We start from the raw sequence: 24,811 nt of genomic DNA on the forward strand, positions 1-24,811 counted from the left end.
GTCTTCTCTGCTGATGCTGGACTCTGGCTCAGGTATTTCTCACCCTGTTGAGACGTCGAGATAGAGGACGAGAAGAACGAGAGAGACAGAGACAGAGAGAGAGCATCCCGTCAGTGCCTGGGAACCTGAGGGATCCTGGAGAGACAGAGAGGACACAGAGAGAGGACACAGGGGGATCATGCTGTGAGGAGAGCTGCTCAGGGAAAAGCTGAATCAGGTCGTTTTGTTTGTCCTCGTCTGTATCCTGAAAGCGTCCTGTGCAGGACCTGGTCTGGTCTGAGGAGAGTGCAGCACCATGGGAGCCTCCAGTGACAAGGTAAGAGGAGAACGGTCTGGGTTTGGGTGGTGGTGGTGGTGGGGGGGCTGCAGGTTTGGTGTCGCTTGTGGTCCCCTGATGGGGCCGGGGGGGGGGGGGGGGCGAAGTCTAGTTAAATCAACTCGGATGAAATTTAAATGACATCAATTATTTTGTTTAAGTGATGGAGAGAGAGAAATATACCAGTTGTGGTTTGTTGACAGTCTTATAGTCCGGCCCCTAATGTGTGGACTTCATTGTTATTATCGTTACATGTCGTTGGTGACTTTAGCAGCGAAGTTTCAGAGCCTGAAAATTCTTACTAATAAACTTCATACTTTCAACTTCCCTGACACTGATGTGTGTGTTGAGACCTTTTAAGATCAAACTCATTTTAACCTGAACTGACCTGCAGAGAGAATCAAGCTGAAACCCGCTGATGTTACTTCACCAGAAACTTTGTTTGAATGTCTTGATGTTCGGTCCTAAAATACCATTTCAATATGACTTCTACAATACAATAGATAATTATTCATTATAATTATTGTAATTGACTCAGCTTCAGGCGGGCGTAGAGACTTTTGACAGTCAACAGTGAAGTTTGTTTCGGAGTTCTGGCTGATAATGAAAGACTCATCGTACCAAAGCCTCATCTCTTACAGGACAAGGGCCGGACCACAGGGACTCAGCTGAGTATTCTATTCATTTAGGTCAAGTATCTATGAAAAGAAATAAAGAAACACGCCTTCAAATGACAATGAGAGGTGCCGTCAGATTTCTCTAAAACAAAGATCAGAAGCGTGGAGCGCGTGAAGGACCGGTCTCACCTCACTGCCCCGGAGGTCCTGCAGGTCAGGATCATGGCTTCATTCCCAAACTAACCTGAATACAAACATGTTGGGATAAAACTTCTTATACCTCATGGATATGTGGCAAAAAGATTCATATTGAATTTTTCATTTGATTAATGCTTCACGAGTGAAACCCGGTTCATCGTTTAGTTTCACAAAAACACTTTTTGCATCTGCTCTCTGCTGCTTTTTTACTAAAGTAAAATTACAAAGTGTCAGCATTGGTCTTTTTATGATATTTGTTGACAAAAAGAAAAATATAAAATGTTGCCAACCATGTCTGTCAACTGTCCACGACTGACTCTCTGCTTTTAACTTGAAGGATAATTTAAAGTTATACGAGGAACTTAGATTTAGCGTTGATTCTGTCGCCCCCTGTGGACTAACGTGGTAGTGTCTCTGAGCACCAGAGTCCCTTTAGAACACCTCTCATGTTACTGCAGCAGGTCTGATAGTCGGCCCCTCTCAGTCCTGGTTCTGGTTCTCCCGTGCCTCCCTTCCCTCCTGCGGGTCCAGCAATACGTCCTGGGTCTCCAGCAGCGTGGTGTCGGCTCCCAGAGAGGAGAAGCTCTGCTCCTGGAGGAGGAGGAGGAGGAGGAGGAGGAGGAGGAGGAGGAGGAGGAGGAGGAGGAGGAGGAGGAGGAGGAGACGCTGCTGCTGCCGGGAGCTGAGCTCTCCTCCTCCCTCCGGGGCTGCAGGTCCGAGGCTTAGATATAAAATACAATAACAACAATGTACAATGCAAGAACAGCTTTATATGTGTTTATTATTTCTATCACCAGTTCAAGGAATTCCTTTATATATATTTTGTGAAGTGCACGTGTACTTCCATTTCCTCCTGGTATTATGTTCTAATGTTGACACTTAATGAAGTTATAATAATACGACCCTCGTCTTCATCAACATCAATGTGTCTGACCTTCTATAATCCTCCTGGAGCACAACAAAGTGTTGCCTTCTAGTAAATGAATGTATAATTATTGCATTACAGGCTTCATTGACAATTGCGCTTTTCTTTTATGAAATCTAGAAGACGGTTAAACGGGACCGTTTCTCTCCATCTTATAAGTAACAGCAGTCTGTGAGGTTTCTTGTCTCACAGTCAGGGCTGCTCTGGGATTTGAACCGCTGACCTCTCGCTCTCAAAGAGAGAATCGTTACCTAAGAGCCACTTTCACGTAACGGAACCCTTGACGTAGCGTGAGGTGTGCCATGCGGTGTTCAGCGTGTGTCTCATACGTTCTTACTTCTATGAACATATTCATTTTTTTTTTTCTGCACTCGCTCCACCTTCTGTTCCTTTTTGGGGCTCGGTGCTGCTTGATGCTCTCAGTTTGTGTGTCGTAATTTTAATCTGGAAAGCACTTTGTACATATAAATAAAACGATTGTTATCATTATGGGATCTGGACCCAAAGCCCCGGTGTCGGGACTGAAAAGGTGCTTTATCGGTTCATCCCTTCATGTTTTCGTCAATACATTTAAATTGTTGTGATCTTCAGGTGAGTCTCAATATGCACAGCTCTGCACCAAAAACCAGTCAGGTATCCAGAAATGTCTTGCTGTGAGGTGGACCGGACTCACGTGGTCTGTTCTGGTCTTCGTGCAGATGATATATTAATAAGCGTCAGATGATATGAAATAACTTGTTGTTTTGTCCCTGCAGCCGTCTCTCCTGTCTGGTCTGCTTGTGTTCTCGCTGTGTGTCGTCTCGTCTCTCTGCCAGGAGGAATATTCTGGATACCACTCAGGTCAGATGTTCATGAAGTCACTTTTACTCCAGAAGGGCTGCGACTATGTATCGTTTTTATCAGCATTTAATCTGTTGATTAGTTGTTGGGTCTATAAGATGGTGAATAATGTCAGTCAGTGTTTCCTGAAGCCCAAGATGACGTCCTCTAATGTCTAATATTCAGTTTACTGTCACAGACGAGTAAAGAAACCACAACATTTTCACATTTCAGAAGCTGGAATCAGAGAGTTTTAACTTTTCTTCCTTCAAAAAGAATCACTCAAACTGATTCATCAATTATCATAACAGTTGCCCGATTCGTTTATTAGTTGATAATTAATCGTCTAATTCTTGCAGCTCTAATTCCTGCTTTCATAAAAGCAAAACTAAACTAGAAACCAATAAAACTAGATTAGTTTGCTTTTTGTTAATTGTGAAATGATGTTCTATTCGTAGGAATCAAGTACATTGAATGTTAGAAGAGAGAGCTGAGTCAACAATATGTTTGTGATCAGGATGGAATGAATTGTTTGGTCTAGAAATTATAGAATATATTCCTCAGAATTTATCTGAATTTAAAGATGATTTTTCCGTAACTATCTGAATGTATTTTTACTGCTGAAACCAGGAAATGTGTATATTTCTGGAAATTATGGATGAAAAAGCTGGAGCTCATTCTAATCAGTCCAACACAAAAATCACTTAATATTAAGAGCTGCTTGTTGATTGACACACAATTGGGTTTGTGCTTTATTTATCCTTTTTTTAATGTCAATAACCAGTTCAAGTTTTATCTATCTGCAAGATGTCTTTGCCTCACAGTTAGGGCTCGTCCGGGATTTTAACCCAAGACCTCTCACACCCGAAGTGAGAATCATACCCCTAGACCAGGGGTCGCTAATTGGCGGACCGGACCCGGACCCAGACGCCGTTGTATCCGGACCCAGGACCCAAAATCGTTTAAATTTTGACAGAGCGCTTCTATTTTAACCGGCGCTGCGCAGCTTTGTCAGCCTTTACGGAACTCGCTCAGCGATGCAGGAAATGCACCGACCAATGCGTTGTAAATCACATCACGTGATGCAGCTCACCGAATCAAATACGGGTATTCAGAGATGTACACACACCGGGGGAGAGACGAGGAAAGAGAAGGAAGAGCAGGAGAATATTACGTGAGTCAGAGAAGTTATTTCACATGACGTTCTCCAAAAAGAGAAAAGTGGTCAAAGAGACCAGAGTCTTTAACCAGGAATGAACAGACTCTTATCGGTTCATTCTTCACACGGACAGTTTAAAACCAGTGTGTGTCACATGTTCAGAGACCGTGACGATAATTAAAAGCGGGAAATGAAGCGCCACTACGAGACAAAGCACAACTCTTTTGAACAAACGCACCCACTCGCATCTAAATGAAGACAGAAAATAAACAGAAGAGCCCAACATGATCAGAACCCTAACACGTGAATTCACTTCACAACAAGGATGTTACCAGAGAGAATAGAGCTGAAAGAAGTGGATTAATAACCACAGATCATGCTCACTCATTTCTCTTTTTAGAAGATGAGAAAAATATCATATTGTGGCGTTTTTGACATCACTTTTTGACATCACACCTGAATGAACTGAATTTAAAGCTGCAGGACAATTCAGTGAAATCATTTTTTTCTAAAATGAATTACTTTATTTTAAGATGCACATTTTTGAAACGCTTTCTGTTATGTCAGTTATTCTTTAATCCAGCCCGTATTGTGCTTGAAATTAGAAGAACATTTATTCATGTATTTCTATGTATTGTTTATAATCCATCCAGTTAAATTTGAGAATAATAATTGTTAAAATATAATTGATGTGTACTTTCTTTATTTGATTTGACAGTTGTTGACGACACACAGACGTTGTAGGCTAGGCTTCTTGAATATATTTATATATATATATGGCAGTAAATAGCGCGAGCTAGATATTATTGTAATGTTTCGGACCTTTGGCCGAGGAGATTTTCTCGATCGGGACCTTTTGGAATTTTAGTTGAATACCCCTGTTATAGACCAACGAGCCACCCACGCGTAGACTGTCCTACAGAGTAGAATCAGCTCTGATGTGTGTGTTTAACGTGTGTGTGTCCAGGTGAGGAACACACCTATGAAGGCTCCGTGGTCAACCGCCACGACGGCTTAGCCTCTCCTCAACCAGGTGAGCACAGTGTTCACCTGGTTCACTCCTGCTCACTCCTACCTGATGATAGTATCCCTGAACAGCAGCAGCACACACTCTGCACCTCGCTGTCAGACAGACCTTTGTGACGGGGAGCTGATGCCGTAATCTACGCTGTCTTCAAAGACGCCAGACTCCATTGATAACAACATACATTTGACCTCACAGAAGAGAGGAGAGTTGCTGGTCTACTGCTGCCTCCATCTGTTAGTTCGTTTTCTGTCATTTGCAGATAAAGGGCTGTCTGACAACAAGGTAAAGCAGTGAAAATATAAAAGAATATAGCGTTCTCCTCTCTGTTTCTCCAAATCCATCGACTGTAGTAATGCACTGACTGTGTACCTCACACAACCACACCTGAAAACATGAATTCTCAGGACTAAAAGTCTCAATGTTGTCCCATCTCGTCTCCTCTGTGCCCTCAGAGTATCCGCCTGAGCCGACTCACAGCTACGACGAGGACCAGAGGCCCGAGGACCCCTACGGTCCTGAACCCACCCAGGTCACCATGATCACCGAGGACGCCTTCCCCTACGCCACCACCGCCGAGTCCCACTACGCCAAGGAGGACACGGAGACCATGCAGGTATGACGACCGCTGAGTCCCTTTAGAAAACCTCTCATGTTACTGCAGCAGGGTCTGACAGTCTGCCCCTCTCAGTCCTGGTTCTGGTTCTCCCGTGCCTCCCTTCCCTCCAGCGGGTCCAGCAATACGTCCTGGGTCTCCACGGTGGACCGGTCTCTGCTGGAGGATCTGGGTCTGAATATATATATATATATATATATAGATATTTATATATATATATATATATATATATATATATATCTATATATATATATATATATATATATATATATATATATATATATATATATATATATATATATCTATATATATATATATATATATATATATATATAGATATATAGATATATAGATATATCAAACTTTAAACTGAAACTATCAATCAAACTGCAGGTGTCGTTAATATAATGAAAATATAATATTTACTCCAATTAAACTTCATTTTTCATGCTTTTATTGTCCACTTTATTTCGTACGTTATATTATACATATTACCTGAGTTGTAGATTATTTAGGTTTATTGTAATCAAGATTGAAAAGTCAACACATTTTCCAAAATGTAGATATTAAGCAGATAACATCCAGATCGAATATATAATAGATTCAAATAGTAATTACTCGGAGTTCTGAGAGTTATTAGGATCATTGAGTAAATTATATCTATTCAAATCACTCGTATATAATAATATACAAATATTCATTGACAACCCATTCTAACAATACATAGTAAATGATGAAGTTTGATCTGATTTAGATATAGTTTATTAATATTAAATCCTCAAAGAGGATCAGGACTACACTGAGACTGGTTCAGGACCAGTAAAAAGTCTGTCGTGCACCACTTTAGTGCATATTTTCACTCTCCCCGTGTTGTAATATTCTTGTGCTTCAGGTCCCGTACGAGTATCCTCCAGCAGGACCGGACACCGACGCCTCGGAGGAGTCCGGGGGCGACGCAGACCTCGGAGAGGAGGGGCCGACCGAGTGCGACTGTGAACCCGGACAGCCTGGATTCGCTGGCTTCGCGGGACCAAAGGTACCGACTCATTCCATCGCATCGTGGTCACTTCATTCTCAGCAAACACGGCGGTTTGTCCCGCGGAACAGATCTCATCACTCGCTGCATCCATCAAACACACATTCACTGAAGGTGACATCAGGGCCCCTCGGCTTTGGAACGATCTTCTTAAAACCCATCTTTACAGACTGGCCTTTATGTGACGTCGTCGTTTTATCTCGTATCTGAGAATCTTTGATGCAACTTTCAGTCTAAAGTGCGCTCAGTAATCGTTTATCTGCATGTGCACACAAAAAATTCGATCTTTTTCTTGATCTGAATGCGTTATTGATTCTTTTTCTGTTCCCTTCAGGGATCCAGAGGGCTGCACGGTAAAACTGCAGAGCCAGGAACTCAAGGCAGAGAGGTGAGAGACCAAAACAGTATTACTGCATTTTTATTTTAATGATGAGGAATCACGAATGAGAATTATGTTACAGATGTGTGTCCAAGGTTCGTTTGTGTTTCCATGTTTGTTTTTAGGGTTATAAAGGAACCAAAGGGGTTCGGGGGAGAGGAGGAGACACCGGACCAGTGGTCAGTAAATCACGTCACTGCAACACTGATGTATGATTTGCTAACATATGAATGAATACGCCTGCACTGAAGGGACATCGTTGTTTTAGCAAACACAAACTGAAAGTAAAGGAAAACATGGAGGAACAAAGTGAAGGAAAGAGAAAGTGAAACAAAAGCTGCAGAAACACTTAAAACAGGACGTTAGAGGCAAACATGAAAGAAAAGTAAAAACTCATTTCATACACAGTCAGATCCACAACACTGTCTCACGTTAAGTTGAGATGAAAAGTACATTTAGAAACAGACTCATTGACTAAAATGACACAAACAGTACTTTGATTTAAAGAAAAAGAAAAAGAAGTAAAACAATAGAAATGAGGTTAAAGACAAAAACAGCTGTTTTTAAATACTCAAATGAAACAGAAACAATACTTTAATCAAAAGCCTGATGTGAAATACATTTATTGTTTTCATACAGATTGTGAATATAGTTGCAGTAATTTGGATGCATTGAATTTTTAGTATATGTACATATATTTATATTTGAATTAACTCTTTAAAGTTTGAAGAAATGACTCACTGTGTCTCTGATTGATACAAAATGCAGTTCTCAAAAGGAACAAAGCACTTCCTGTTGTCCGTTGTGTTCGTTTTGACCTCTGACCTCTGGTCCTGCAGGGCGACGCTGGACCCGAAGGAGATGACGGAGCGTCTGGTTTCTCTGGAGCCATGGTGACTTTAAAAAAGACTCACGGATGATTCTCAATAAATAATGCTGAGTGGAAACCTCAACATCTCACACAGTAGTCCTCAAATACTCTGCTGAAGTACTATGTTGTACTTTACTTGAGTGTTTCCATTGTATGCTGCTTTATATTTCTACTCCAGAACGTTTATTTGACTCTCGTAGTTACTTTCTACGTTTAAAAAAACCTGATATGCTACTAATCCACCCAGTAGTACAAGAAGTTCTTCTTCTTCTTCTTCCTCTTCTTCTTCTTCTTCCTCTTCTTCCTCTTCTTCTTCTTCCTCTTCTTCTTCTTCTTCTTCTTCTTCTTCTTCCTCTTCTTCCTCTTCCTCTTCCTCTTCTTCTTCCTCTTCCTCTTCTTCTTCTTCTTCTTCCTCTTCTTCTTCTTCTTCTTCTTCTTCCTCTTCTTCTTCTTCTTCCTCTTCCTCTTCCTCTTCTTCTTCTTCTTCTTCTTCTTCTTCTTCTTCTTCCTCTTCTTCCTCTTCCTCTTCTTCCTCTTCTTCCTCTACTTCCTCTTCCTCTTCTTCCTCTTCCTCTTCTTCCTCTTCTTCCTCTTCCTCTTCTTCCTCTTCCTCTTATTCTTCTTCTTCCTCTTCTTCTTCTTCCTCCTCTTCTTCCTCTTCTTCTTCTTCTTCTTCTTCTTCTTCATTTTCTTCATTTTCTTCTTCTTCATTTTCTTCTTATTCCTCTTCTTCCTCTCCTTCTTCTTCTTCTTCTTCTTCATTTTCTTCTTCTTCATTTTCTTCTTCTTCCTCTTCATCTTCTTCTTCTTCTTCTTCTTCTTCTTCTTCATTTTCTTCTTCTTCTTCTTCTTCATTTTCTTCTTCTTCCTCTTCTTCTTATTCTTCTTCATTTTCTTATTCTTCATTTTCTTCTTCTTCATTTTCTTCTTCTTCCTCTTCATCTTCTTCTTCTTCTTCTTCTTCATTTTCTTCTTCTTCTTCTTCTTCTTCTTCTTCATTTTATTCTTCTTCCTCTTCTTCTTCCTCTTCTTCTTATTCTTCTTCATTTTCTTATTCTTCATTTTCTTCTTCTTCATTTTCTTCTTCTTCATTTTCTTCTTCTTCATTTTCTTCTTCTTCTTCTTCTTCTTCTTCTTCTTCTTCTCCTCCTCCTCCTCTTCCTCCTTCTTCTCATAATACAAGATGTTAATAAAGCAGTTCTAAGAGAACTAGTTTTAAAGTTAAGTAACTAATTTACTTTTTTGTCGTTAACAGGGAGAACCTGGACTTATAGGAGCCCGAGGTGAGCAGGGAGAGCTGGGACTGAAGGTAAACGCACACACACACACACACACACACACACACACACACACACACACACACACACACACACACACACACGCACACACACACGCGCACCGACTGAGAAGGTTTAACTTTAAAATGATTGCAGGGTTACTATGATATAGATATCAGCCGTGACTTCTGTTCTGTCTGGATAGTAAATCCTCAAAGGTGTCGATATAACTTTTATAAATGTTTTTCAGTGTTTCGGCTGTCCTCCTCTTTTAGACGTCTGAAAAAGCAAGTTCTTCGTAGTTAAATAAGTAAAACCTATTTGTGAAATATTCAAAAACCAGCAACGCGAATGTCTACACAAGATCACAGTTCAACACGTTGTTTTTAAATGCTCTGGTTATGAATTACATTTTATGAACAGTTGGCGATTGATCTGCTCAATCATGAGAATGTTTTATCCAGGTGTGCCTTGTTTTGTGTCCACAGGGGGACTTGGGTTTGGAGGGACCCCGCGGAGGAGTCGGAGGTCCTGGTGAGACTGTAAGGACACGACCCTTGACCTCTTACGTCCTGTAGTCCTCAACACACAAACATGTCGTGAGACAGACTCATTTGATTCAATATTATAGATATATTTTGAATAAAAAAATTTAAATTAATTATTATTATTATTTTAAATGTATCAATGAAACAATGCATGTGATGAAAGTACAGTGAAAGAGTTTTAAGTGTGATTCATGAACTCAATGTTTCGAAGATGATATTTTACATGAAATAATAATAATAATAACAACAATATATTTAGTTATATAGCGCTTACCAAAACAAAGATACAAAGTGCTTCACATAGCGAGCAAAGAACAAATAAAACTACAAACTACATTTCTGTTGGTTAAAGTAAAGCGTCTCGTGTTGGAGTGGAATGCTGTGGGGGAGTCAGACAGCTGTGCAGTGTTTTATCCACGAAGCTAACAGCTGACTTGTCCCGTCTTCATTCAGAGCTGCAGCCCTGCTACACATACACATGGAGCTAAAATATTCCCCTGACATATTAGAATCTGTCGTTCTGTTATTGTTCAGCACCTCGTTGCATGTTGCGGTTTGTTTTTCCCCTCCGGCTGTTTTGGTTTTCGTGTGTGACGATAATATCGCAGATCCAGAACAAAAACAGCAAACGCGTGAACTCATTTAAAGGAAACCTGATCCAGGTCTTCTCCAGCTGTTGATCCAGTATTTGTTGGAAGTCCCCCAGAGTTTCTGCTCCTCCACCTGCCCGTTTAAAACCACAACCGGCCGTCACAGCGCCCTTCGTCTCAGCAGAGGCTGCTGGTGAATTTGGTTTTTTTTACCAGTTGTTGCTGTTAAATCAGCTGTTAAACAACACGTGTGCATTTTTTTAATCAGTTTATATTTCTCCAAACTCTTCACACCAACTGCACCAAGCTATGTGAATGTATTTCTCACTTAAACAGCTCAGATTGTAAATGTTTTGACTGCTTTAATTAAAAAACAGATGAAGTCACATTTAAATATGCTGCAAACACACAACTACAGTTCTGATGTTTTGAACGCTTCAGCATCCTTTTTGTTCCATGCCAGCCAGCGTTAACATATAGTATATATTCTTTATTAGTATTTAAACTACAGAGTATGTGATACACAGACTCACAGTTTATTATTTACTTATTCTAATTTATTTGTTGTATTTCAGGGCCCTCGTGGTGGCGCTGGGCCTCCGGGACCAAGGGGAGGTACAGGTATCAAGGTAAAGACAAGTCTGAAACACCCACGTTTACGCTTCATTCTACATCTTTAAACAGGCTAAAGGTAATTAACATGTGTGATTAGAAAGGATTGTATTGTTCTTAAAAGTGTGAAAGGTGTTTCGGTTTTATTTTATAAGAGGTTGAAATGTATTTAATATGAAGATTGAAGAACGTTTAGGTTTGAAACACTGAAGACGAAATGTATTACTGTCACTTGTTTTTTATGTAATATCTTTTAGTTTAAGAGTATTTTGCTGTTTCTTTTCTTGACATTTGTACCTTAAATTTGGCATCATAATCTAGAAGTAAAGTAAAAGCAAAACATTTAGTATTACTGAATTTATTGAGTTAAATATGAAAATGTAATTTCCTCTTTTATCTGTCGGTGGGGTTTGATTTTTTTCATCCTGTTTCTAAAATGTTTTATTAATGTTTAGAATCCTGATACACGTCTGCTTTTCCATTAAACAAATTATGTTTTCTATTCATGCTTTGGATTATTTTGTATCATTTGTTATGAACCTTGCCTTCACTGTCGGTGTCTCCGTGTTTGTGTTCAGGGGTCTCTGGGGGACAAAGGCAGAGAGGGTCCTCAGGGACGAGACGGACTGAAGGTACGGAAACAGAGAAGAAGAAGAAGTACTTCACCTGAATAAAGCTGTCTGAATAATAAGATACAAAATAAATCACTCAATGACTTAATATGCTTTTTAATACACCAAAAATAAAATGAAAAATAAATTCATCAATTGATCAAATTTGTCAAAAACTAATATTTACGTTTAATTAGCTTCTTTCTTTTTCTAATTTTGTATAATTTCCCCGATTTATTTACTCTCTTACGTAAATGTTATTCATTTCTTTATTCATTTTTGGATTTATTCATTTTAAAATGGATGTATTTATTTTCCCTAAAATGTATCTATTCCTGTATTATTTTCTTTGTGCATTTCTTCCTAATCGAAGTCATTCAAAGGGTGTCACTGGGTCAACATTCCACCTATTGATGAACGCCAAACTATTGATTTTGATGCGTTAGTCCCCTCAGGGATCTCTCCTGCTTTGTGACTGTGAACATATTGTGGTTCCCTCCGCTCACATCAGAGGGAGACGGAGTTCATCACGAACTCTCTTTAACCGTCACGTCTCCTCTCACAGGGTCAGATCGGAGCTCCTGGGTTTCCCGGTGACGTCGGCGACAACGGATACACTGTGAGAAAGATGCCCGACCTTCTTTGTTACCTTTTCACCACAAGTCGTATCTATTCAGAGCTGAAAGAAGATATAAAAACCTGGATAATTAGCATTACTGGCAATGCAAATGGAAAACTTTCAGCTCAGAATCCCTTTTGCAGGTGCCTAAGTTATTCTTTATGCCAGATAAATTATTGTCAGGCACAGAATAATATATGTGTTTTCTATAATCCACATAAGTGCACAATGATAACCTCTCAGACACCGGAGCAGATCTTTATTTGCTGAAATTGAATTGTTCTTTGCTTGATAATCACTTTAACTAAATTAGGTCCCGTCACACGCCTCCATAAATTCCACCAGGAGACTCCCAAGCCGGATTTATGAGCGTGTTTGATGTGTTCCTTCCTGAGCACAGAGCTTTCACTGTGACGGTGACGTGAGCATGTGGCTGTTACTTCTGTTGCGGTTCAGACTTCCTTCAGTGAGTTTCGCTCTCTCAGACTGAAGCCTCTTCAGACGATTCAGCCAGAGTAACGTTAACACAACAATCATGTATTTACTCTTTTTAATGAACGTCTTCCCACGTGTTTTTACTTCATCAGCACTCCTGAATTTACTGTGTTAGTAATCTTTGCATCATCTTTGAAATGATTTACTCCTCTTCGTGCAGAGATGCGTCAGTGATGTTAAATATTTGATCCTGTTTGTCGTCCTCAGGGTTACACTGGACAGACAGGATCCATCGGACCCAGTGGACCAAAGGTACAAACACACGTTTCTTTACTTTATTAATATACTTTACTGTTAAACGTCACTGATAGGTTGTGGTTAGGTTATCCTCAGGTCACATGACTCACTGTGTGTGTGTGTGTGTGTGTGTAGGGTGGGTTTGCGGCCTCCAGGTGGCGCTAGAGGGATTTTAGATATTCAAAGAACTCTATTAGATCTCAAGTAAACAATGTAAAACAAATAAAAAAGGAAGAAACTGTTGTGCAACGTCATGGTAAAAGATGTTTTTTTAAACTCATATGACAGCATGTGGAACACAAAGTGATGGATCATGCTTTTTACAAACATTCAGTCAGCAGCTAAAAAGTCACAGGTTTGACCTGCTGAGGTGCCTTTGAGCAAAACACTGAACCACAGCCTGCTTACTCACTGTGACTGACAGCTACTGCTATCTGTTTTTATTTGGTGTGTGTGTGTGTGTGTGTGTGTGTGTGTGTGTGTGTGTGTGTGTGTGTGTGTGTGTGTTCACATGCTGCTGGGGAAATCTGACGTCTGAGTGTTTGTTATTTACGTCTGAGTGTTTGTTATTTACGTCTGAGTGTTTGTTATTTACGTCTGAGTGTTTGTTATTTACGTCTGAGTGTTTGTTATTTACGTCTGAGTGTTTGTTATTTACGTCTGAGTGTTTGTTATTTACGTCTGAGTGTTTGTTATTTACGCCTGAGTGTTTGTTATTTACGTCTGAGTGTTTGTTATTTACGTCTGAGTGTTTGTTATTTACGCCTGAGTGTTTGTTATTTACGTCTGAGTGTTTGTTATTTCCTGAACTCTTTTGGAGAGCTTCCTGGACCCAGTAGAGTTAGTTTGAGGTGCTCTTTGTAAACTTGAAAATCACAAGAAAAGTCCAATTTCGGATGAAACAAACATCCCGTTAGTTTAATCCGAATGAGGACAACGAGGTTTTGGTCTTTTCATCTCGCTGTCCAAAAGAAAACAAATAATATTATTTCCCAAAATCCACATATATCAGACGTCTTTATTTCCAGAAGCCCAGAGGGGACAAACATGCTGCTATTGACATAACAAGGTGTAATCATTTTTGACAGCCGATATGACAACCTCGTTTCTTATAATCACAAAATAATATTGTTTTTCATCCCAACAAAACAAACTTGTGAAAGTGACGAGGGAATACTATTTTAAAAGTCCTGTTAACCCACGACTCGTCATCTTCTCTGTGTCATCTGACTCTGAATGTGACATCTCTAATAATAATAACAATAATACGTCCTTATTTATAGACGGTTATCTCACAGGCGGCATGTTTCCTTCTCTCAGGGAGAAGAAGAACATTTCTGTTCTTTCATTTCTGCAGCTGTGAATTTCTGGAATGAATTTAAAATAAACACTCTCGTGTCTCATCTCACTCAGTACAGAACTTACACTTCAGAAAAATACCCGAGAATCTTTCTAGTTTTGCTTTTTCTTTCTTCAGACGGTGCTTCACTCAGACTGCACCTCTGTAGTGCAGCTGATGTAATCAGAGTGAGAGAGAAACTGGTGAGCAGATACTGAACATATGATCACAAGACGCATAAGTGGAGGACCAAAAAGCACATGTACATTCCCAAAAGTGTTCTCTGTTGCTTTGAGCTTCGTGTGAATCGAGAAAAACACACAAAAAACACGATTACCTGACTTTTAAAGCGTGTCGCATTTTCTCTGATCAAAACCAAAACACGTTTGAAAAGAAAGACTTCAAACTGAAACCAAAACTGCAGCCGCAGTAAAAGTAAAAGTTGACGTGTGTTGACATGTTTTGCATTTTCATAACATTGATCATGTGCATGTCACACTGGTCCACACCCAGTTCACTGGTGCACATCTAAAATACACTCCTGCTGTGACACCGACATGCAAACAAAACCAACCTCACCTGGGCTGTATAACACATATCTACATGTATTTAATCTCGTTGTGCCGCCTCGGCATAAAGCTGATGGAAAAGGTTAAAATCAGCATTCATTCCAAACGTGTTAAAACTGTCTTTGTTAATCTTTACTCTGTTCCAACAATCACCAACTCTGGTTTAAGAGTTTGAAAGAGAGACGGAAGAAGTGGCAGATATAAATAAAGAAGAAGTAGTGACCACCTCCACATTTTCACTGTTTATGAACACAAATCAAATTTGGGCCACTTTTGCCTGCAGTCTGAAAGTGTAGCCGTATATTTATCATCATTATCAATTCATCTCTGGGTTTTTTGTGCATAAATAATTATCGTTTCGTTTATAAAATGTCAGAAAACAGTGAAAAAAGGTCAATTACAATTCCCCAGAGCACAATGTGACGTCTTCAAAGCGTAGTCTAAAGACATTCATCATTTTGTAAAATACAGAACACACGGGATTCAACGATCTGTTTGCTTTCTCTCTTGAGGGCGGTGATGGTTTTCACGGCCTGTCGGGCAGTGACGGCGACCCCGGAGAAGATGTGAGTTGATTAGAGTTCTGCCTGCCATCCTTAGCCCCCCACACTGCGACAAAGCTGTGTTCAAACCCCGGTTGTTTGTCCTCCTCAGGGTCCCGTAGGAGTCCCGGGTGTGATGGGGGAGCCTGGAGAGTTTGGAATCAAGGTAACGAGAACATACATGCAGTACTTTATTAATCCACATGAGAAGTTACATTCATACTTTTGTTTATGTTTAGCTCAGTTTGGCCCTAAAATAAATCAGTGGCAACTCATAATGCTCTCATCTTAAAGGGGCAGTAGCGATGTTTAGACGTGTGGTTTGGACAGATTTTAGACACCTAAAAGAATCAATATCAGTTTAAGTGTACACTATATTGAGAGTGTTTTCGCCTCTTTCTCTTGCTTTTGTGATACTGTGTGATTGTTCTAAATACAAACAGTACATTCTTGCAGAATGAGTGATGACAGCATCTCATGTCCGTCCAAACATCTGTTGTTTCCTATTTTGAGACGAGTTCCTTCACATCCTGCCGGATCACAAGTTCAATCGTCACAGAAACATACAACCAATAGCTCGTCCTTTTTTCACAGAAGACATTTTGACATGTCACAGTGGAAAAAGCACAGCCGTAAATAATACAAATAAATGTCGGATTTTCCGGGTCAAAATGTGAGCTTTAAAATAGACATTTGAATACAACAAACGGTCTACTCGGCGTAATCGTGTCTGTTCTTCCTCTGCAGGGCAGTAAGGGGGATGGTGGAGTGAAAGGGCCGCGAGGCAGAGTGGGCGCCGGGGTGAGTGAACTCTACAAGTCATAGGTTTGATTCCTGACTCGACGTTTTAAAGGTGCAACGTGTGAAACCTGACCACATGCGCCAAACAAACCAGGGGCACAGTCAGTCTACCCCTGAGTCCATACGATCTGAATACATCAGATTTGTTGTTATAGTATTTTTTATGCAGCATACTCTTCGATACTTATCTCGAGATAACAGCATTGAAAAAAGAGAGAAGAAGAAGAAGCAAATAACACGGAAGTTATTCTGTAATTCCTTCTGAAGAAATCGGTTTTTTGGTTGGAAATCTAAAACTTAAAGTAACTTCAAAGTATCACAACGTATAATTATGATCGGCAGTTCTAGCAAATATATTTCAGGAAAAATCCCAGAGTCCAGCTGTCAGGAGGTTGAACTATTTATTTATTCATTTTCACATTGATGTGGTCAGACAAACCACAGCGAGGAGCAACAAGAAGGAGAACATCTCTGAAAGAAAGAAACAAAAAGAAAGAACGCAGAGATCACTTCATGTCACATCTGGAGCGTCTAGAGAAGAGTTTGTCAGTTAAAAATGAAACATCTGGGAACATGTTCTGCTCATTTATAGAACAAGTTGTTTTTACACTCCTACATGGCCTCCATCCATCAACACAAAGACAAAAGCATGAGAATTTAACAATTACACAAACACAATAGGGATTAATGATAATAATATAGATAATAAGACTCTATTTATAACTTTTCAAAGTGCTTTACAAATAAGAGGAAAATCAGATCATAAAGGAAAATGCAAATAAACACAAGCAGTGGGATTATAAGAACAAAGGAGATCTAGATTTAAAGGAGAAGAAGCCAGTTCTAAAAAACTAACTTCAGCTTTAATACAATTAATAGAAGAGTTTGAACTATTTGGACTTTGGAAATATCTGCAAAGCTGAAGTTTTACTCTCTTTTATCCGAAGCAAAACTTCTTCCGATCCAGGATTTGACCTGCTGGAGGTTCTCCTCAGGTTTCAACACAGATGAGATTTAAGAACCTGTTGTGCAGTAGCTGCAGTACAAATGGTGAAGAGTGCACCAACACACTTTTTCAAAAATATTTCAAACTGCATGACCACTGATCTTTTACAAATTGTAAACACATCCCTTCTCTCAGGTGTCTTCCCACAAGCCCTAAAAACTGCAGTTATTAAACCGCTCCTAAAGAAGGCTAGTTTAGACTCCGCAACGATGAAAAATTATAGGCCAATATCAAACCTCCCATTTTTAAGTAAAATAATTGAAAAAGCGGTTTTCCAACAGCTGACCAACTTCTTGGCCGTAAATAACTGCTTTGATGTTTTCCAGTCAGGCTTTCGACAGCACCACAGCACTGAAACTGCTCTTGTTAAGGTTTTCAACGACATCCACTTAAACATAGACAATGGCAGAAGTTCAGTCTTAGTGTTGCATTCGACACGGTCGACCATGCCATACTCCTAGAAAGACTAAACATCTGGGTGGGACTCTCTGGCACAGCACTTAACTGGTTTGAATCCGACTTGAAGGGCCGAGAATACTTTGTGTCTGTAGCTGATTACATATCAGAGCTGACTAAAATGACATGTGGTGTTCCCCAAGGCTCAATACTGGGGCCTCTTCTGTTCAACATCTACATGCTTCCACTAGCTCAGATTATGGAAAGCAACAAAGTGTGTTATCATAATTATGCAGACGACACACAAATCTACATAACTATGTCACCAGGGGACTATAATCCCATTTTAAATCTCCTTTTCTTTTGCCTTGTGTTTTGATGCTTTTAATGGTTTCATGTGAAGCACTTTGAATTACCTTGTTGTTGAAATGTGCTATACAAATAAACTTGCCTTGCCTTGCCTATAGAGGTCTAAAGTAACAATAAGGTGCAAATCCAAACACATACTTATTTACAATGCCAACATTAAGTTAATAGTACGAGTTTATATATATGTATGTATATATATATTCCAGAAAAAAGAGCTCAGAAGAAGCATCTTTAGAAAATATAGAATAAGCGCTAATAATGAGAAGAAGGTTCATTTTATAAATGTCAAAGTGAGATTCCTCATCTGTTGAAAAGAGTCAAATCTGAAAATAAAACATTCATATGGTGAACAAACTCACGGTACACGAAGACACATTGACTTTAACTTTGGTTATTTGACTTCTCATGAACTCTGACATTAAATAATGACAAACAGAAAAACTCCAGACTGATCAAGCTCTACAGAAACCTTTGGTTTGTGTGGTTTATTCTTCCTCTTTCGATATTTGAGGGGTTTTCCCGGTGAAAAGTTTACAACTTCAACTTTACTTCCAGTTAAACCTTCTTTAACTGAAACAAGTCAGATCTACGTACACATGTCTAATATCTTATATATATGTATATTTATATTTATTTATATAAATATGTATATATATATACATTTCACAAAATGTGATACTCAGCATATACGTATGTAGATATGTAGCACATTCATTTGGGGCTGAATGAATCAATAAATAATGAATAATAATCGTGTTCAACTTTATGTTTATAAAACCTCTCATACAATAAATACAAGCCCACAGTTCAGTACAATAGGAAAACAGAAACAGACAGAATGAACATGAAAACAGGGATACAATATAATAATTAATGTAAAAACATAAAATGAAATGGAATGCATAAGATGAGAGATGTGAAATAAAAGCCACTGAATGATCGAAATGTCCGTTGTTAAATATGTAGATTGCATATAGTGGTGGAGAATTCATGGCTGAGAGGTTTATGAGAGAAAACAGCAAAACAAAACAAAAGATATGACGGTTAAACGTGAATATATTTATCATGAAGTAAGCCCTTTGACTGAGTATTATCTGTGTGTTCAACAGGGAGCTGAAGGAGAGCGAGGAGATGCCGGAGTACCAGGGACGCTCGGATCGAAGGGCCTGCAGGGCCAGACTGTGGGTTCAACACAAACGACCTGTTATCAATGCATAACAGACTGATATCGATCTTACATTGGATATCAGACATCACCAGGGTTTCCTCTTTACACAAAGAGCGACTTTAACATGATCGTAAATCAAGTCACACCACCTGAACCGTCACCTGAATTTCTTCCAGGGTTCCAAAGGCGAGACGGGACCCGATGGTGGCAAGGTGAGTGTTTGATGACACGCCGGCACAGTGGTCTGCGCTGTTAGAGCCGTTAGCACCGTTAGCTGCTAGCCGTCACCACGTCGAGCCGATCCTTCTGCTCACAATATCGAAACTAGAGTCAGAATCAGCTTCACTGAGCAGGTATGAGGATTCCTCCTCAATGTACTGATACAGAAATAGAAACAACTTGTTAACTTACAGCATTCGTTTTTAAGTTTGTTTACAGTATTTTATCCCTGGTGTTCATTTAATTTAACTATTTTATTTATTTATTTTTATTGTTTTACTGTCATTTCTAGCCTCGCGGAATTGTTTTTATGTATTGTTGCTTTTTAAATTAGTTTGATTCAGTTTTGCCCCGTTTGAAGCTCTTTGAGCTGCACGTTTGAATGGAAGGTGTTGTGTCAATAAAGTTGAGTGAAACAGGTTCAGACTGACGGGAGTTTCCCTTCCTCCCCCGTCAAACAGACCTATTGTTTACGATGAAACAACTCTTAATTCAACCATGTAACTCGAATGTTGTTCCACGACTTCCTCTTTAATCACATGGTGTTGGTGTCATGTTGTTTCCCTTCAGGGTGCAGCAGGGAAGAAGGGCATTAAAGCTGTTAAAGGACAAAAGGTGACGTCATCTGTTTACAATCTGATGATGAAACTCCCTCATACCGTAATCTCCATTTCACTTCCTGTTTCCACTCACTGATTAGTTCCTTCTTTGTCACCATTCAGGGCAGCGTGGGAGACGGAGGAGACAAAGGACAGGTGCTTACTTTATTTATTTACCTCGATCTATGCAGCTCAGGAGCACAGAAAGAGATAGAAGACATCATGTTTTATTACAGACTTCTATATAATTTAGGCATATTATTAAATGATAAACGTCAGGTTCATGACTTCTGTCCAAAATATCTTTTTAAAGGTGTAAAATAAAGTTGGCCCTATAAACAGGATGTACACAGTATCAACAGTAAGCAGCTGTAAAAGAGACAGTAATAACGTGATCAAACTCTTTCATTTTCACTTCTTCGTCCTTCTGTTTTCCCCGACAGCGTGGACCGAAAGCTGCGGTCGGTCGCGGCGGCATCCCCGGCCCCGGCGGACCGGCCGGCGTCCCGGGTACCAGAGGAGAGCGCGGCGCCATCGGTGACCTCGGCGTTAAGGGCCAAGCAGGACCCAAAGGAGTTCCTGGTGCCTCTGTGAGTCACAGTTTGGGCACTTTAAAGGTGTAGACTGACCCTCGCGTCGGTTTAGTCTCAGCCTCCTAAAAATGACATTTTTGATTCAAAAACCAACTTGAATTTGACGCTCAATCTTAAAAGATGTCGAATATAAAAAGGTTTTCGGAGTATTTCATCACCGGCTTTTTCACTTTTTATCGCTTCAGTCAGAGTTCTGACAAACGCTGTAAATATTTCGTTCAGTGAAATTAAAATAGTTTTTCTTCGTGGAGATTAAGTGTTCTTGGGTTAAAGTAAAGTTTACAGTATTTTCCAGTTGTCCTCTAGCTTTACATTATGCATTTTAACATCATTTTTACAAATCATAAACATCTGTAAATGGTAGAAATAAAGCAGCAGTCGTGTCCACATGCTGCTTTAGTTTTTCACGTCTTATTTTATTGAATTCATTGACGTAAACTTGCTCAGCTGGGAAGGAAATGATCGTATTCAAAGATTTCTAACAAATATATAAAGCAAGTAAAACTCTCCTATTTATTTGCATCTATATTCCAAAAATGTCAAACCTTATTTTAAGATGAAAGGACTTGTAGAGAAGATATAACCTGAGTGTTTTTTGTCCCGCAGGGTCCTGGTCTGACTGATGAGCAGGTCCTGCAGCTCTGCAGAGGCGTGGTCACGGCCCAGATCTCCCAGTACGCCGCCTCCATCCGGGCCAAGTGCTCCCAGGGCTGCCCCGTCAACAACCGGGCCCTCATCGGGCTGCCGGGGGGACAAGGGCTGTCGGGGTCACCGGGGAAATCTGTAAGTTCCTCTCTGCCGCCTCACGGCTACGATGGTGGAGACGGTTCACCAGACCTATAGAGGAGGTGTCGGTATTTGTCTGCTGCATTGTTTCAATGATCCACTTTAAAGTGGGGAAATAATTTCAGAACCAGATTCATTTCAACAGATTTTTAATTGGATTAGTTTGTGTTTTTTTGGGTATTTTTGTTTATTTTCTGGGATGGGACGATTGTAGGTAAAAAAGAATGACAGAACGGCGAGAGGGGGTCAAAATTCAAACAGAAAAAACTATGAATTTCTGAGATTAAAGTTGTAAATGTATGAGAAAATATTCGCTGAGATTAACAGTCTCTTTAAAGTAGCCCAGTAGGCCAGTAGGCCAGTAGGCATGGCACAATGTTAAAAAAACATCATGTCAGGATTATCCTGGCCAAATATAATCCCGGTATCTTAAAAACATATCTTAAAAATGGTAATAAAACATACTCTAACTTCAGTTTTTACACAAAAAAAGCTCTGACACACACGCACACACACACACACACACACACACACACACACACACACACAGTACTAGTATGGATGAAATCCTAACGATACTCATCCCTACTGGCTTTTAAAAAACACTGTAAAACATTGGATTCAATTGTTGATCATCATCCTCCAGCACAACACACAGACGTGAGAGGATCCCGCGTTATAACGACATTAAAAATGACAGAATTAAAGACGAATTGGACCATTTCTGCCTCCACCTATCAGGGCAAAGCAGGAAAAACCGGAGTGAAAGGAGCCAGAGGAGCTCAAGGTGACAGAGGACTGGAGGGACAGAATGGAGCGCAGGGCGACAGAGGTAACATCACACGTTCATTCTTCATGCATCCGGTTCAACATCCGTGTCCGTGAGATTATATCTGATGTAAAAAACATCGTGCAAATGAAACAGGATCGTGGACGACACGTCACACGAGCAGAAGTGCTTCACTGTTGGTGTCGGGAGGAACGTTTTGATTATCTTTTATTTTTTATATTCCTTATTTTTTTCAGTTTAGTAATTCATATGCTCAAACTACATAATAACATGTTTTAACAAATTAAAAATGCATGCCTTTCAGATTGTAAATCATGCTTTCAGATGATGAATGAACAGCATCTACTCCAGTTGTCTGTAAATAAACGTGTTTCTGGTTGTTAAATCGTTGTGTTCTCGTTAACGTCCTGTGGTGAAAGTGTGCAGCTGCTCACAACACCAGAACAGAGAGGATGGATTTAGTTCTTTATTCAAGTTGAAAATAAAATCTGTAATCGCTAAAAGAAGAAATTTGAACACGTTCATTTACTTTTTCAACCTCTAATCAACTGAAGAACATGTTTGTTCTGAATGGAGTTTCTAGTCGCTTTGTGTTTTTCCTCAACAGGTCAAAAGGGACCTAAAGCCAGCACAGGGGATCCGGGTAAAGGTCTGACGGGACCCGACGGACCACAAGGCATCAGAGGTGCGACGCTTTGTTCATCTCCACACAACCATTAACACTTTAACATCTGCTGAAGGTTGTAGAAGCTGCTGCAGACCAGATCTGAATCACGTTTCATGATTCATCAGTTTCATTTGTGCTGAATCATGTATTTTATGGGATGGGGACATTTCGACGGGATATTATGGCCGTTGTAGATCAAAGAAATAATACTAACATAAAACAAGTAAAACATATAGGGAGGAGAAATTTACAATTACAGAGAATGCTTACGAGCAAATCAAGCACAATCTACTCCAATATAATAGTTTATGTTGTTTTAATGCACCAATGGAGAACATCGATGAAAGGACTTTTTTACATCACTTAATAGTCTATACATTGTTCAATATCATATTGAACTTCATAATTTTTTGAAAATAGACAACATGTTGCTTGTTTGTAAACATCTGCCATCTCTATGATATATGATATCTAAGATAGGTAAAAATAAAGTTCTTCTCTTTTTGAACTTGCATTCAAATTATCTTGTAAATAAGTGGGCCAGACTTTCTACTTGTTAATCTAAAGGTTTATATATTTTGTCATTTCCTCTCCGCAGGTTTGCCAGGTCACTCAGCAGAACCCAAAAACGGCATGGAGGGTCCCCGAGGTCCCCGCGGGTTCCCCGGTCCGGTCGGCCAGTCCGGCATGCTCGGGGTTGCAGGCGTGCCGGGTTTCTGCGAGGCACGCGACTGTAGCATTCACGCGCCGGTACCACGCAAAGAGCAGGGTCTGGTGAAAGGACCAGTCAGTGAGCACATGTGAACACGAGCAACGAGCACCTGAGATAATAAAACGCCAAGAGATTCAACCGGTGGCAACTTCGAGGTTTGTCTCATTGAATTCCAGCTGACGTTAGATTTAAGACTGCGAATGATTCAATCCTCCGTTGAAAATGTCAGAGGACCGAGTGTAGTACCCTGTGGCACTCCTGGTAAGAAATATGAAACTGTGCAGGAATGAAACTAGAAAAGACTTTCACAGCTTTGACCAGGAACGACGACGTCTCACGGGTTTGTTTAATTTGATAGCATCGCTAAATGATTCCCCATTGAATCCTTCCTTCAGTTTATTTTCTGTTTCCCTGTTAAAGTCACAATGAAAAATAAACAGAAGTAAAAAGGCGCTCTGTAAATATTATGTAAAGTATCTCAACAACGTGTACTGTGCTCTGAAATATGTTTCAGATAAACTGCCTGATGTTTTTCATTCTGAGTCTTCAGTTTGTAGGTGACATAAATATATCGGTTCCAGACTTCTGAATCGCTAAATAATCTTCTATTGTGATGACCAGACTTCCAAAGTAAACCAGTAATCTGATTATTCTGTGTATGTATTTGAAAGTGTTTTACAAGATGACTTTATCCTTCAGACTTAATATTAAACATTTGTTGAACACGTGAGAAAATAAACTTCAGTTTAAATAAATAATTCAGTTTGTAACCGAGATGTGGTTATCAGCTGTTGATGGCCGTCACATTTACAATTTAAAATGTTGGAATAAATGTTCAAACGATGGAGCTACAATGTGAAAATAAAAGCTTAGCTGTGGAGATTTCAGAAAATCCCACTTTAAATTAATTTAGATTTTTTTCCTCACAATAAATTGTGCGAAACATTTTCATTGAATTGTAAAGTTAAATAGTTTTACAGTTAGATATCTCTGCTACATGTCATTTACATGCCCTCAAGAGACACAAACAACAAACATTTCTATATTTCTCAGTAAAACTACTTTATGAGTTTTCAGATCACAAGCTGTGTTTTCACTAAAGATACAAACTTTTTACTGTCGAATTCAAACTAAAATACACAAAACTATAAATCAGAATCTCGTTATTTTAATGAATTATGGGACAGATTGCAAAGAACGTTTTCAAGAAAAGACTTTATTGCATTTTGTTCACAAAAGACAGAAGAGAAGCAAGAAATCAGGAAGAATTGCACAAAAGTTTAAGTCCCCCACTGAATGAAATGAC

The 24,811-nt window shown here is 39.6% G+C and overlaps 1 protein-coding gene across 2 annotated transcripts; it reads left to right on the top strand.

Annotated features, from left to right (window-relative positions):
• The first annotated feature begins 100 nt into the window (after positions 1–100).
• Positions 101–24,230, top strand: LOC306782318 (uncharacterized protein). 2 transcript variants are annotated; one of them, XM_079275625.1, is made up of 26 exons: positions 101–316; positions 2,812–2,896; positions 5,002–5,067; positions 5,514–5,674; positions 6,567–6,710; positions 7,045–7,098; positions 7,215–7,268; positions 7,929–7,982; positions 9,216–9,269; positions 9,726–9,779; positions 10,951–11,004; positions 11,566–11,619; positions 12,164–12,217; positions 12,920–12,964; positions 15,370–15,423; positions 15,512–15,565; positions 16,147–16,200; positions 19,081–19,152; positions 19,316–19,351; positions 19,929–19,973; positions 20,081–20,113; positions 20,401–20,547; positions 21,157–21,333; positions 22,078–22,168; positions 22,734–22,811; positions 23,392–24,230. In XM_079275625.1, the coding sequence occupies exons 1-26, from the start codon at positions 296–298 to the stop codon at positions 23,595–23,597; spliced, it is 2,001 nt and encodes a 666-aa protein (XP_079131751.1). In that variant the 5' UTR covers positions 101–295; the 3' UTR covers positions 23,598–24,230. The 2 variants fall into 2 exon arrangements, with proteins under 2 accessions (XP_079131751.1, XP_079131752.1); XM_079275626.1 differs by lacking the exon at positions 5,002–5,067.
• The last annotated feature ends 581 nt before the right edge of the window (positions 24,231–24,811 follow it).

This window comes from Melanostigma gelatinosum, assembly GCF_949748355.1.
Source record: "Melanostigma gelatinosum genome assembly, chromosome: 9".
Taxonomy (NCBI): domain Eukaryota; kingdom Metazoa; phylum Chordata; class Actinopteri; order Perciformes; family Zoarcidae; genus Melanostigma; species Melanostigma gelatinosum.

Coding starts and splice junctions, on each gene's coding strand:
- LOC306782318 (XM_079275625.1), top strand. CDS start 296: ATGGGAGCCTCCAGTGACAAG. Junction 12,965..15,369: donor TCGGACCCAGTGGACCAAAG/GTACAAACACAC, acceptor TTCTCTCTTGAG/GGCGGTGATGGTTTTCACGG. Junction 19,153..19,315: donor AGGGCCTGCAGGGCCAGACT/GTGGGTTCAACA, acceptor AATTTCTTCCAG/GGTTCCAAAGGCGAGACGGG.